Source organism: Canis lupus, chromosome 5 (assembly GCF_003254725.2).
Source record: "Canis lupus dingo isolate Sandy chromosome 5, ASM325472v2, whole genome shotgun sequence".
Classification (NCBI taxonomy): domain Eukaryota; kingdom Metazoa; phylum Chordata; class Mammalia; order Carnivora; family Canidae; genus Canis; species Canis lupus.
Window position 1 is genome coordinate 56,689,865 of NC_064247.1, and position 14,164 is coordinate 56,704,028.

General features: G+C 53.0%; 2 protein-coding genes across 2 annotated transcripts; one reads left to right on the top strand and one right to left on the bottom strand.

Moving 5' to 3' along the window:
* Nucleotides 1-4,315: 4,315 nt before the first annotated feature.
* On the bottom strand, nt 4,316-9,599 carry ANKRD65 (ankyrin repeat domain 65). Its single transcript, XM_025427534.3, has 3 exons — nt 8,574-9,599; nt 7,912-8,443; nt 4,316-7,372 (listed from the first exon to the last, which is right to left on the bottom strand). The coding sequence occupies exons 1-3, from the start codon at nt 8,891-8,893 to the stop codon at nt 6,932-6,934; spliced, it is 1,293 nt and encodes a 430-aa protein (XP_025283319.1). The 5' UTR covers nt 8,894-9,599; the 3' UTR covers nt 4,316-6,931.
* Nucleotides 9,600-10,938: 1,339 nt separating this feature from the next.
* On the top strand, nt 10,939-13,859 carry TMEM88B (transmembrane protein 88B). The gene is made up of 2 exons (XM_025427531.3): nt 10,939-11,506; nt 12,467-13,859. Exons 1-2 carry the CDS (start codon nt 11,231-11,233, stop codon nt 12,725-12,727), a joined length of 537 nt encoding a protein of 178 aa, XP_025283316.1. The 5' UTR covers nt 10,939-11,230; the 3' UTR covers nt 12,728-13,859.
* The last annotated feature ends 305 nt before the right edge of the window (nt 13,860-14,164 follow it).

Below are 14,164 nucleotides of genomic sequence, written 5' to 3' on the forward strand. Positions count from 1 at the left end.
GTCAGCTCAGGTCGTGATCCCTGGGATCGAGTCCCGCATCGGGCTCCCTGCGTGGAGCTTGCTTCTCCCTCTGCCTCTCTCTGCTCTCTCTCTCTCAGTCTGTGTCTCTCATGGGTAAATAAATAAATGTTCAAAAAATTAACATACGAAAAAAAATAAATAAATAAAAAATAAAAAATTAACATACGTAAAATGGCCAAGAGAGGAGCTCGCTTCCGCAGCACGCATACTAAATATTGAAACGATCTGGTGGTAAATTTTATGTGTATTTACCACCGTACCGTTATATTACCATTATAATGAAAGGTAACGAAGTGGGGGGGGGGCAGAATGGGAGAGTGCACTTTCTTTCTAACTTTTTTAATTACAGAAAGATTGCAAGACTACTTCATGAAATTCCCCAATGTGCTTTACCCAATAGCATCAACTGTTTATATTTTTTCCTACATTTTAAAATTATTCTTTCTAGGGGTACCTGGGTCTTTCAGGCGGTTAAGCACCTGCCTTTAGCTTGGGTCATGATCTCAGGGTCCTAGGATGGAGCCCCACTTCTGGTTCCCTGCTTCGCAGCCTGTTTCTCCCTCGCCCCTCCCCCCTGCTCATACTCTCTCAAACAAGATCTTTTTTAAAAATTATTCTTTCTCTTTTTTTTTAATTTTTATTTATTTATGATAGGCACACAGTGAGAGAGAGAGAGAGGCCGAGACACAGGCAGAGGGAGAAGCAGGCTCCATGTACCAGGAGCCTGACGTGGGATTTGATCCCCGGTCTCCAGGATCATGCCCTGGGCCAAAGGCAGGCACTAAACCGCTGCACCACCCAGGGATCCCAAAATTATTCTTTCTATAAACGTTTATAAACTCAATAGTACGGTTTGTTGTTTTTTTTTTTTTTTTTTTCCTGGAGTATCAGAGGAGGTTGCAAATATCTAAATACTTGACCATGTATTTCCTAACAACAAGGACATACTCATGCAAACCACAGTAAAACGATCAAAATTGGGGAATTTAATGCTGTTATCTAATCCACAAGTTCTATTTCAATTTTGTTAACTGTTCTTTTTTTTTTTTTTTAAATGGACCACACACAGGGGTTGCACACTTGGGGCACCCTCATGGCACAGTTAAGCATCTAACTCTTGGTTTGTGCCCAGGTCATGATCTCAAGGTGGTGAGATTGAGCCCTAAGTGGGGCTCTGAGCTCCACCCGCAGGGAGTCCGCTTGAGGATTCTCTTTCCCTCCCTCTGCCCCTCCCCTTCATATGTACTCTCTCTCTACGCTAAATAAGTAGGGGCATCTGGGTGGTTTAGTCAGTTAAGCGCCTGCCTTCGGCTCAGGTCATGATCCCAGGGTCCTGGGATCAAGCCCCAAGTCAGGCTCTAAATAAATAATAAATAAAAGGGTTGCACACTCCACTGACCTGAGCCAACAGGTGCTTGCTGTTAAATGTTTTTATTGCTCTTTACCCTGTCCAGGATCATGCACTGCATTTACTTGTGTCTAATTTTTAGTTTAATCCTCAGCTTGTCTTTATCTTTCTTGACCCTGGTGTTTTTCAAGAGGTTGGGGGCAGCCCGGGTGGCTCAGCGGTTTAGCACCGCCTTCAGCCCAGGGCGTGATCCTGGAGACCTGGGATCGAGTCCTACATCAGGCTCCCTGCGGGGAGCCTGCTTCTCCCTCTGCCTGTATCTCTGCCTCTCTTTCTCTCTGTATCTCCCATGAATAAATAAATAAAGTCTTTAAAAATAAAATAAAATAACCTGTACTCACTTGTCTTGCTGCTTTGTTACGAGTCTTGGATTAAAAAACAATTTTTTGGGACGCCTAGGTGGCTCAGCAGTTGAGTGCCTGCCTTCTGCCTAGGGCGTGATCCTGGAGCCCTGGGATCGAGTCCCACATCAGGCTCCTTGCATGGAGAGTGCTTCTCCCTCTGCCTGTGTTTCTGCCTCTCTCTCTGTGTGTCTCTCATGAACAAATAAAATCTTTAAAAAACAAAAAACAATCTTTTGGGGCAGCTCCCGTGGCTCAGCGGTTTAGTGCCACCTTCAGCCCAGGGCGTGATCCTGGAGTCGCGGGATTGAGTCCCACATTGGGACTGCTTCTCCCTCTGCCTTGTCTCTGCCTCTCTCTCTCTCTCTCTCTCTCTCTCTCTGTGTCTCTCATAAATAAATAAATAAATAAATAAATAAATAAATAAATAAATAAATAAATAAATAAAATATTAAAAAAAAAAAACGAGTACAGGTTATTTATTTTGTAGAATGTCTGAGTTTGTCTGAGATTTCCTTACAAATAAAATCAGGTCAGGACGCCTGTGTGGCTCAGCGGTTTAGTGTCTGCCTTCAGCCCAGGGCGTGATCCTGGAGTCCAGGATCGAGTCCTACATCGTGCTTCCTGCATGGAGCCTGCTTCTCCCTATGCCTATGTCTCTGCCTCTCTGTGTCTTTCATAAATGAATAAATAAAATCCTTAAAAAAAAAAGTAGAATAAAAAAAAACACAAAAACAAACAAACAAAAAAAAAAGTAGAATCAGGTCATACATTTTTGGCAGAATACTACAGAAATTATATTGTGTCTTTGTCAGTGCATAGTATTAGGAGGCCTTGATGACAGCCTACCACACCATGAGTGCTATCAGCTCTGACCACTTGGTTGTAAGTAATAAGTAGCTTGTAGAGAAATTCTTTGTGATTCATTACAAGGTTTCCTATAGGTCCCTGAGATGGAGGTAGGAGTACAGAGGTGTCTTATGTAATGTTTGTTAAGGGGGAGGAAGCAGGGATCCCTGGGTGGCGCAGCGGTTTGGCGCCTGCCTTTGGCTCAGGGCGCGATCCTGGAGACCCGGGATCGAATCCCACGTCGGGCTCCCGGTGCATGGAGCCTGCTTCTCCCTCTGCCTGTGTCTCTGCCTCTCTCTCTGTGTGTGACTATCATAAATAAATAAATAAAAATTTAAAAAAAAAAAAAAGGGGGAGGAAGCAGGGGTGCCTGGGAGGCTCAGTCAGTTAAATGTCTGCCTTCTGCTCTGGTCGTGATCTCCGGGTCCTGGGATTGAGCCCCCTGCTTCTCCCTCTCCCCCTTTTGCTCCCCATTTTTGTGCTTGCTCTCTCACAGTGGAGAGGCCTCAGATAGGATGCAGATCAGACAACATGTGCACTCACCCAGTAGTTCTGAGCAGAGATCCCTATTAGAGATGCCTCATGTTAGGCAGAAATGGGAGACTCCAGTACTTTCACCATGTTCAGCCTGTGTCTAGAGCCACCAGGAGAAGCATACCATTTGCTAAGAGATGCTGTGGTGGACTTGAACCTGAATGGTGAGTGCAGTCTGGAATGGGTACCTAAGCAGCACCCCTCTGTGGCTACCACACTTTGAGACAACAAAGTTTCTCATCAAATTTGCGTTCATTCATTGTTGATTTTCTAGCCCCATCATTCTTTCCATATTTATTGGGATTCTACTCAAAGAAGAGCTTTCCCTTTTGGGACGGTGCAATTTTAAATTAGAGGGTCCAAAGAAGGGAGTTACTGATTGGGGCAGGCAGGTATCTGTAGGAAGAGTATGGCAGGCAGAGGAGTCAGCAAGTGCAAAGGACTAGAGGTAGGAGTACACCTGGTGTGGTCAAGAACAGTCAAAAGACCAGTGTGGTGGGAGTGAGGCAAACGAGAGTCCCAAGGACCTCTGAACTTCAGTAAGAAGTCAGAAGCCAGAGATGGAAACTGGTGAGGATGTGTAGGGCCTTGGTCTTGAAAGGACTTCATGTTCTGGTTATTTACCATGCTGCATTCAGGCTTCCTCGCAGCACAATGGCTTCAGGGCTGTCATTCCATACATAATGGCTGAAGGGCAAGGTAATACTTTATCTCCTTCTTTGCTCACCTGAGAGAACCGCACAGCATCATTTCAGGAGCCTGAATAGTCACAAAAGTTCACTCAATGTCAAAGGGCAAAGACAGAGTCTAGCTCTGGATGGGAATGTTAAGATTAAAAATAAAATTGCGGGATCCCTGGGTGGCTCAGTGGTTTAGTGCCTGCCTTTGGCCCAGGGCCTGATCCTGTAGATCCAGGATCGAGTCCCACATCGGGCTCCCTGCGGGGAGTCCGCTTCTCCCTCTGCCTGTGTCTCTGCCTCTCTGTGTCTCTCATGAATAAATAAATAAAATGTTTAAAAAAAATAAAATGAAATTGCCAGTCGTTTTACCAGAAAAAAAAATATATATATATAAATAAATATATATATATATATATATATATATATATATATATATATATATATATTATATAATATATATGTTTATTTGAGAAAAGAGAATTACAGTCCAGGACAAGCAAGTTACTACAATACCCGGAGAACAACCAAAGAGGATATTTTATAGAGGAAAGTGAGGAGTTGAGACAACAAAGGAGCTGGTAGAAACAAAATGTCCACTGGAGTAAACTGAGAGTGTGAAGTATAGTGGCTTCTCGCTGGCAGGGCTGTGGCTGTCTCTCACTGGATGAACTGCATCTGTCTCTCATTGGCTGGGCTGGGGCTGCCTCTCATTGGCTGGATTGTTATGGTCTCTCAGGCTGAGCTGTTGCTGGGAGATAAGGAAAGCCTCCTATCTCCTGCTGAGCTGATGAAGTAACACCCATCTGCAGGGTCCCTCTCTTCTTGTTGGGTCAGCAGTTGCTGAGGAGTGGTAGGGCCTGAGAGCCTCCTCTCCCACCCAAACCTCTCCAACTATATTTTCGTGAGGCTTTCTGTTGTTAATTTGCACAGGAGGAACATGGAGATCACATTGTAGAAAGAAGATGTGAATGACCCCTGGGTCACTCAGCGGTTGAGTGTCTGCTTTTGGCTCAGGGTGTGATCCCAGTCAGGGGATTGAGTCCTGCATCAGGCTCCCTGAGGGGAGTCTGCTTATCCCTCTGCCTATGTCCCTGCCTCTCTCTGTGTATGTCTCTCATGAATACATAAGTAAAATATATTTTTTAAGATTTTATTTATTTATTCATGAGAGACACAGAGAGAGAGAGGCAGAGACACAGGCAGGGGGAGAAGCAAGCTCTATGCAGGGAGCCTGACGTGGAACTCTATCCCGGGTCCCCAGGATCACACCCCAGGCTGCAGGTGGCACTAAACCGCTGCGCCACCGGGGCTGCCCTAAATAAGTAAAATATTAAAAAAAAAAAAAAAAAAAAAAAGAGAGCATGTGAGCTGGGTGAGGTCACTAGGGTATCTGGACAATACAATATGCGACACTGAGTTTTCACCTTGTGAACGGAAGAGTCACTGGGGGCATTCTGAGCAGGAGAGTAGCATCATCCAACTTAATAAACTTACAGCTGCCATTTGCAGAACAGACTGCAGGGAGGCAAGTGCTCAAGCAGGAAAACCAGTTACGCTGGAAGCTGGCTTAGCTGTGGCAACATTACATTTCAGGCAAAGCTGACTGTGGCTTGGACCATAGTAGATCCAATGGAGAAGGTGAGAGGCAGTTGGGTGCTGGGTATGCTCTGAAGGTAGAGCCTACAGACTGCTGGGCAGCTGGGTGTACAGCCATCCTGTGCCTTTGAAGACCATCCTCCCTGAGGATCCCAAAGATGTCACTGCAGTCCCCACTTTCCCTTATCCCCTGTGTGTCTGCTCTCCACACCCCTCCAGCTCAGCCCTAGGTCTCACTAGGAGTCACTGATATGCCCTCTCTCCCTGGTCTCCCATGTCCAGTCCATCAGCAAGTCCAGAGGGCTCTGCCCACAGTATCAGCCCAATTCTGCCTGCATATACCACCCTGGTGGCCAAGGTGCCACTATCTCACTGGTTTCCCTGTACCTCCCTTCCCTAGGCACATCAACTTTGTATTTGGCAGGTGCCTGAGCAGATCAGACCATGTCACATTTACATAAACTCCCTCAAGTCTTCCTATTGCCCTGGATGTAAATCCAAGCATTTCCATGGCCTGTAAGCAGAGGCGCTAATTTGGCACACAACACTCTTTTGAAAAATGAAATCTGTCCCATAAAGCCATCTCTCAGAAAAACTATAGTTTTAAATTGAATAATGGTGATGATTTTCTATGAAGATCCAGAGGTAGACCATAAGAAACAACTGTCCCTCTGTTTCAATTGTGCCACAGGAGTTTTAATTTATGGAAATGGCTGAGTGATGACAGGGAGAGGCTGACACCATTGAAAGAACATATCTTATTACTTGCGTTTCCTGAGACGAGAGGACATGCCATGCCCTACAGGGCCAAAGAGAGGCACCAATGTCCCTTGGAGGCAGAAGCAGGAAGAAGCAGAAAGCTCGGGCCAGAGCCTTTATAGGGGTTCTCACAGGAAAGACAAGGCAGAGCAAGGGAAACATTTGGGATTGGCTTGTCCAATATCCCAGTGGTCCTTGGTGCATAGGGCCTGCCTCTAGTTGTCTGGTGCCTGACCTTAGATAATTTAGGACAGAGGGAATATCCACTGGATGTATGAGAGAGGAGACAGCAATTCTGGGAGCAGGCCCTGGACAGAGGGGAGATGTAAGCAACTGTGGCCACTAATTTGGCCGTGTAACAAATGGATGCCAGAAGACAGATACTGGATCTCACGTGACATAGGAAGAACATCCCCATGGACAGTGAGAGCTGCTGCGGGTGACAAACCTAGGGTGGATTCAGGGGAGATTGCCACATCTTACTCAAATCTGCTGCCACTACTCAGGCTCTCTGCTAAACAGTGTGGAGGAATCTGGAGCTGTAGGGGTGATGTGCCCCCAGGGAGCAGTGGGCAGTCACAGGTTCATTACTGGAGCTCAAGCCACTGCTTCCTTCTCTTCCGGGAACCTCTCAGCCGTCCTCCCCGCAGGCAGGCAGGCAGCCTCAGTCCAGAAGAGAGGAACCTGGAGCACTGAAGGCTGTGGGAGCCAGGAGACTTCTGTCCAGCTCAGGGCCTCTGCAGCTATGTGCCCCTCCCACTCCTGCTCTCTGCAAAAGGTGGGCAGCTCTTGGCGCAAGCCTCCAGGGACACCAGGTCCTGGGCCACTTCACCCCATTGTGTCCTCAGGGTGGGGCTAGCCCCTCGGCTCAGCAAAAGGTCTGCAGTGGGGCCATGGCCATGCTCCCTGGCAAGGTGAAGGGGGGTGCTATGGAGCCATCCAGTGGCATTGACCTGCGCTCCCCTGTCCAGGAGGTGGCTGGCAACCTCTGCATGGCCTCCCCGGGCAGCATGGTGTAGGGGTGTGAGTCCCAATGAGTCTCGAGCATCCACCTCCACTCCCCAGGCTGCTAGCAGCTGGGCAGCAGGCAGGTGCCCCCCAGCAGCAGCCCTATGGAGTGCAGAGCGACTGTGCCTGTCCTTGAGGCTGGGGTCTGCCCCATGGTCAAGCAGCACCTCCATGTCCTGGAAGAGAAGGGAAGGAGAGGGCAGAGGTTGGCCATGGCCCACGCAGATGAAGGGCTGGGGTCACAGTTTCTATCTGACCCGCACGTCATCTGGCTTCCCCCACCTAACAGCCTCTTTCTCTGCACTGCTTCCCCATTTAGTAAAAATGAGCCAGCCCCTCTGCCACCCTGGGGAGATTCCACTCTGACAACCACCTGTCCTCCTAAACATCCTCAGATAAAATCCAAGACTAAGCAGCCCATGGCCTCCCTTCACTACCCAGGGCCCTGCTGGACTCAAGCATAGCCCTGGTGCTCATATGTATTTGCTGCTGCCAGTCACCCGCATGAAGTCCGAATGCCCGGCCATGCATGCTCCCCCACCCCAGGCTCCCAAGAGAGGTTACAAACGGGAGACACAGTCAATGCAGCTTTCTGGCTCCTGACAACGACCTCTCCCCACCCTGTTCCTACCCTCCAGTCCCGCTCCACCTGCCCAGGTGCCCGCCTGACTGTGGCCTCCCGGCAGACACACTGGACAAACACACTGCGATGTACCTGCCTGCGGCCCAGACTCGCCGCAACGCCGAGCGCCGTGGTCCCCGCGCTGTCCCGGGCGTCCACCCGCGCCCCGAGCGCTAGGAGGAGGCGCAGCGCCGCCACGCGCCCAGCAGCGGCCGCCACCAGCAGGGCGCCGTCCAGGCCCGCGCCGTCAGCCGCCAGGAGCTCCAGCACCGGCAGCCGTCCGCCCGCAGCCGCCCAGTGCGCAGCCGTCCAGCCGCGCGCATCCGCCAACGCGGGGCCCGGGCTCGGCGCGCCCAACAGGCGCCCCGCCAGCAGCGTGCGGCCCAGCGCCGCGGCCCAGTGCAGCGGGGTGAGGCCAGCCCCCGAGCGCGCCGCCGCCAGGGCCCCCCGCCGCAGAAGGAGCTCAGCCACCCGCAAGGACCCATGCCAGGCGGCCTCGTGGAGTGGAGTGCGCCCCGCGTGGTCGGCCGCTCCCACGGCGGCCCCTCGCTGCAGCAGCAGACGCACCAGGGGCACGTGGCCGCGCAGCACCGCCAGGTGGAGCGGGGTCCTGCCCCTGTGGTCCCTGTGGGCAACGAGGCTGGCGTGGCCGCGGGCAGGGGCGCCGGTAGAGGGGCCCTTTCCCCCGGGCCCAGACAAGGGACCCCCACCAACCCCGCCCTGGTGAAGATTCTTGGTCCAACCCTGGGGCTCACCTCTCTTCCACGCTGGCCCCTTGACGCAGTAGCTTCCTGGCCAGGCCAAGGTGACCCCTCCACACAGCTTGCAGCAGGAGGCCCCAGGCTTGTGGGTCACTGGGCCCCTCTGTCCTGGCTCCCAGGGCCTCCTCTGAGCCCAGTTCCACCCACCGAAGTTCCTGCTCACCTCCTGCCTCTGTCATGTCCTTCCCCCCTGGTTGGGAGCTTCCAGAGTCCATCTGGGAAGAACAAGAATCCTTCATGGATACTGGAGACCCCTGTCCAGCCCCTGTCCATGTGTCCTCAGGCCAATATGAACTGCCCACCACCACCACCATTCCCCAGGGACCAGGTTACCACTTAGCCTTCTGAAGGGTTTAGCTCCTAGTTACCCCTAAAGGGAGTCCACCCTGGGACTCTGTCATCCAACTAGGGGTCCTCTCCATGTGGTTCCTGGCCAAGCCACAGCCTGACAGCCCTCTCATGAAACACCTTCTGAAAGAGTGGAGGTGGGGCTGCTTGCGAAGGGCTAGAAGGCTGGAACCGAGGCTGTGGGGTGGGGATAGCAGTGCTCCCCCTGCGCCAGGGTCAGGGCCACTTCTATGCACTGTTTACCCAGCCACTTAAGAGGATACCCCGCCTGCTGGCAGCAGTCCCTGCTCCAGCACTTTTCCTCCCCTGCCAATTGCCAGGGCTCCTGGCTTGGCCTCCCTCCAGGGAAACAAAGGCCAGGCAGGCAGAAACACGCCCACAGCCTCTGATGTGCCATGACTTGCCCCAGGGAGGCACCCACATGCCTTCCTTTGGGTCCCTCCCTCAGGTCTTGCTCCTCATCCCCTACTCCTGTCCCTGCTGGCTAAGACCACCTCTGGGGCTAGAGCTTGGCTTCTCTCCTGATTCCAGGCTGTGGAGGTAAACTCCTCCACACCAGGATTGATTTACCATGGATGCTCAGCAACTTGGGTGACACTATGGAAAGTAGGGAGCCCCTTGAGGGTAGGTACTACCTAAGTGGCCAGCCAAAGCAAGGGAGCGGAGGTATCAGTTCCCTGCATCCCTTGACAGGCCGCGGGGGGTGGGGGGGGGTGCCCAGGAGCCCTGATATGGAAGAGCTACTTCCGTGGACACCGCACCCTGGGAGGACGGGTGGAAAATCCAATACCTCGTGAGAGCCAGGTAAGCCTAGAAACTGCCTTCCTGAAGGCAGGAGACTGTGAGGGCCAGCTGTGTGGCGGGTCATCCCAACTTCTGCCTCACTCAGCTATAAATGCATGCAGGCCTGTTGGGGCACCCACACAGAACAATCCCCTGAAGAGCAGAGGCCCACATTGGGCCTATGGCATCCCGGCCTAGAGCAGTCCTGGCACACTGAGGGAGCTCAGGGGTGCTTATAGCATGAGCGAATAAATGCAAGACTGACCAAGCAGAGGGTGGAGCTTAGGAGATTTGGCTGGTACCTTTTCCACCTGAACTCTGCATCCATCTGAACAGTATTGTTTGCAACATTTTTTTACCCTCATTTCATTATCTGAATAAATAAACAGCCACTATAAGATCTTGTTATGTTTATGCCTGTGAAAACAATTGTGTGTGTCGAGCAACAGGGCTTGGCATGTGTTGCAGGGAACCTCAGTTGGCATTCTCACAGGAGCATGTATTAGGCTTGCATTCCTTAAACCTGCTTGCACTGACTGCCATCCTCCACCATTCATTTGTGTCCAAAGGGAATTTACACACTGGAAAATGTTAGAAGTTGGATGTAATAAAGCCAATGGTGGGAGAAGGAGTGAAGGGGAGATGCTCATACCTGATCGCACAGCTTGTTCATTCAGCTCACAGGCAACCTACTCTTTGAATGTCAGCTAGTTATGTAAGCGGTTTTTAAAATGCCAAATGCTATGCAAGAAAAACCTAACATCTGTTAGGAGCTCAGAGCATTTTAGTAATTTGGAGGGAAATTAGTTGGGGTTTACGGAGTACCTGGGAATGCGTTCTCCCCAGGTGAAATAACAAAATGCACACTCCCACTGTTTTCAGGATGGACAAGGCTTCAACAGAAAGGATGCTGATAACCGTAGCTGCTGTTACTGAGCGCCTACTGTGTGCTAAGTCCTGCACTAAGTGCTTCACATGCCCTCTCAACACCCCTACGGTCTAGGCACCCAGTGTTTTCCCTGTTTTACTGAGGCTGACAGAGGCCAGGTTTGGGGATGAGGGCACCAGCAGGGACTAAGGTCAGGAAGTGCAGTGGGTGGCCACCTCAACACAGGGGCAACTGATGGGGCAGTTGTCAGAGTCAAGACCTATGAAATGAAGTCGTTGTGAGAGGGAGCTGGAAGCGAGGAGGGGGTGGGACCAGGAGGGAGGAGGGCCCCCAGAGCTAGGACAGCTGTGCAGCCCTGACCAGAACACACAGGAGCTGGCTGCAGAGACTGAGCAGGGCTGGAGCTGTAGTCGCCTGGCAGAGGGAAGCCCAGCCTGGCAGCAGGGCAAACTGAGGCTGGGGTGTGACCTCAGAGACTGATGGTCAGAGCTGCACCTACGTGGGCCAGCGTGCTCTCCCCCATCTGGGTCCTCTAAGGTTGCTGGGGTCTAGGTGGAAGTCTGACCTGAAGACCTAAGTCCTGCCATCTGAATACCTCTGTGAACCCACCAGGTGTGTTGCCTGCAAGAGCATGAGTGAACAGGAGAAGGAGACAGAGGAGGATGAAGGAGGGGGCACTTCAGACACAGCACCCATGCTGCCGGGAAGATTTCCTGACAGCCAGGCCTCAGCCCTGAGGTCCCCAGGGTGGGTAGGGCTGGCTGTCCGAGGCCTTGGGACTCTGTTGCTGCCTGGCCAAGCCCTGGCCAGACTTTTGCTGCACCTGCTGCTGCCTGCAACTGTGTTCGTGCTAGTACTGCTGCCAGCAGCTGCCATCGTGTACCTGGGATTCCTGTGCCACTCAAGGGTGAGCTAAGCCATCCATGGGCAGGGTGGGGGCTGGCTGGGGCCCTAGGGAGTGGGGGTCCTGAGAAGTGTGGGCCCTGGGGCTCTAGGTGAATTCCCTCCTCCCAGCATGGCCCCCTTGTCCCAGAGACATCTGTGTCCCTCCCTGGTAAGCCCCTGCTTCTGCCAACCACACACACACACACACACACACACACCCCGCAGCCACAGCAAAAGAAGAGCTTTTGTTTGTCACTGGATCAGACCTGCTCCCTCCCCTTCCGAGGCCCCCTAGCCTTGTACCAAGGGCCACCAGGGCCTGGACAGCTGGGCATGGGGGGAAGAAGAGGGAGGTCCCAGGAAGAGAAGGTGGAGATATTGCCAAAGTTCTCCAGTCCGCCACCCCTACGCGCACCCACAGCCCCTTGTAGACTGCTCCTGCCCTGGGCTGGACTTCCTCACGTGCAATGAGCTCTGGTTTGGTCGGTCAGAAGGGGGGAAGGGGTCGGTCAGAGGCGGGGGAGGGGCACAGACTGCAAGGCTGCAAAAGGGAAGGTGATGCGTCCGGTGAGAGCCCCGGGAAGGAGCTCCAGGTCAGTGCCAACACAGGGAAGGGCCCCAGGAGAGCAGACACGGAAGGACCGTGGGGATGGGACGATCCGGTGCAAGGCTCTGAGCCTCCCCTCAAGGGCCTCCTGCGCAGGTCATATGCTGCTTGGGCTCCGGTTCTTCTATTTTCAACTCACTAATGCCGGGGCCCAGCCAGCCCACCCCGCAAGCCCTCAGACTTGGGCCCAGGTCCCACCCCTCAGGGGCTAACTGACCGCGCGCCTAGCTGGGTCCACCTACTCCAGCCCCCAGTCCTTTACCAGGCCCCGCCCCACGGCCCCGCCCCCGACTTCGGGCCCCGCCCCCAGGCCCCCGCAGAGCCACCTGCTTCTGGCCGCTCGCCGCCCTGCCTGACTGCCCGCCTCGCCCCCAGGTTCACCCGGCACCTCGCCCCGCGTGCCGCACGCTGCTGTCGGATAGAGGCTCCGCGGCACTCATCGTTCTCGGCTTCCTCTCGCTGCCTCCTCTGCTCGTGCTCGCTTCCGCCGTCCGCACCCGCCTGGCCCGGCGCCTCCGCACGCTGCTGCCGCCCCCAGCTTGGCCCCCTGGACCTCGCCGCCACCAGGGGTCCAGCGACCGTGGGCGGGTGGGACGCCACCCCGACGAGGAGGAACAGCTCTGCGCCTGGGTGTGACCCCAGATGCCCCTCCATAGGACGAGACCTCCAAATCCCCCGCCCCATGAGGGAGCCCCCGGCTTGCAATCGCGGGGTCTGCGTCCAGGTTCCGTCCTAGAAAATTGCGGGCCTACCTCGGGGCTTCGTGCGCAGTGCTTGGAGTGGCCGCGAGATGGCACCGGACTCCCCCGGACCGAGGTCCGCCTGTCCCCAAGATCTCCCTATCCCCGCAGTTCCCTGTCATTGCGAGGAACCGGGAAGCCCCCAGGGAGGAGGGAAATGCCTCTCAGAGTAGGGGCGCATGGCCAGGCTCAGAAAAAGATGGCCTTCCTGGCTTCTGTCCCGCAGCCCTGCGGCCCCTTGTCTGGTCAGTCAGTGGGTCTGCAGAGGGTTCCACCGGTGCTGAGACTTGCGCGGGAGACTTCCACACTCCGCCAGAGGCACATAGTTCCAGAAGCTCAGCAGTGGCCAACAGCCCCAGGGCTTGCAGGGTTCAACCTGGGCTGGGGGTCAGGGCTCGGCTTGTGACCTGGGCTAGCATCTAGACAGGTGCCAGAGTTAAGAGCTCAGTCTCTCTGGATAATTTTAAGATCTTCTCTATCTTTTGCAATCTTTGGCTTTAAGCATATTTCTTTTCTTTTTAAAGATTTTATTTATTTATTCATGAGAGACACACACACACAGAGGCAGAGACACAGGTAGAGGGAGAAGCAGGCTCCATGCAGGGAGCCGGACTGGGACACGATCCTGGCTCTCCAGGATCATGCCCTGGGCTGACGGCGGCACTAAACCGCTGAGCCACCCAGGCTGCCCTTTAAGCATGTTTCTAGCCGTGGATGTGTTCTTATTCACCCATTCAGTATACACTGTGCTTCCCATCAGTTCTAGAGAATTCTCAGCCGTTACCTATGTCACCAAATTGGCCTCTCGTTGATTGTTTGCATTCTTTTTTGGGAGCATCTCTTCCCCTTTCCTCCTGGTGTCCACTTGCCTGTCTCTTGTATTTTTGTCTTCCTGGCTCTCTGGGCTGCATTCTGAGCAATTTCTTTATCTTCTTCCAGTTCACTAATTCGTTGGTTGTGTCTAATGTCTAATCTGCCAATTAGCTCATTCATTTAATTAATTTTAAGTTATTTTATTATATCAAAAAGTTATACTTGTTTCTTATTCAAATCTCATCAGATGGGAGAGAGTCTCCGTGCATCTCAATTTTGGGATTCCAGTTTTGCTTCAATTTCTTGAGCATTTCACCCACAGTTATTTTTTTAAAGATTTTATTTATTTATTTATTTGAGACAGAGAATGCGAGAGTGCACGAGGTGGGGGGAAGGCTCAGAGGCAGAAGAGAAACAGACTCCCAGCTGAGCGGGAACCCCCATGTGGGCTTGATCCCAAGACCCCGAGATAATGACCTGAGCTGAAGGCAGATGCTCAACTGACTGAGCTACCCAGGTG

What these genes read in the sequence shown, in the direction of transcription:
- ANKRD65 (XM_025427534.3), bottom strand. Translation starts at nt 8,893, where the DNA reads ATGGTGGTGGTGGTGGGCAGTTCATATTGGCCTGAGGACACATGGACA. An exon ending in GGGGCCAGCGTGGAAGAGAG is followed by an intron (nt 8,444 to 8,573) that starts GTGAGCCCCAGG and finishes CGTTGCCCACAG; the next exon opens with GGACCACAGGGGCAGGACCC. An exon ending in CGAGTCTGGGCCGCAGGCAG is followed by an intron (nt 7,373 to 7,911) that starts GTACATCGCAGT and finishes CTTCTCTTCCAG; the next exon opens with GACATGGAGGTGCTGCTTGA.
- TMEM88B (XM_025427531.3), top strand. Translation starts at nt 11,231, where the DNA reads ATGAGTGAACAGGAGAAGGAGACAGAGGAGGATGAAGGAGGGGGCACT. An exon ending in GATTCCTGTGCCACTCAAGG is followed by an intron (nt 11,507 to 12,466) that starts GTGAGCTAAGCC and finishes CCTCGCCCCCAG; the next exon opens with GTTCACCCGGCACCTCGCCC.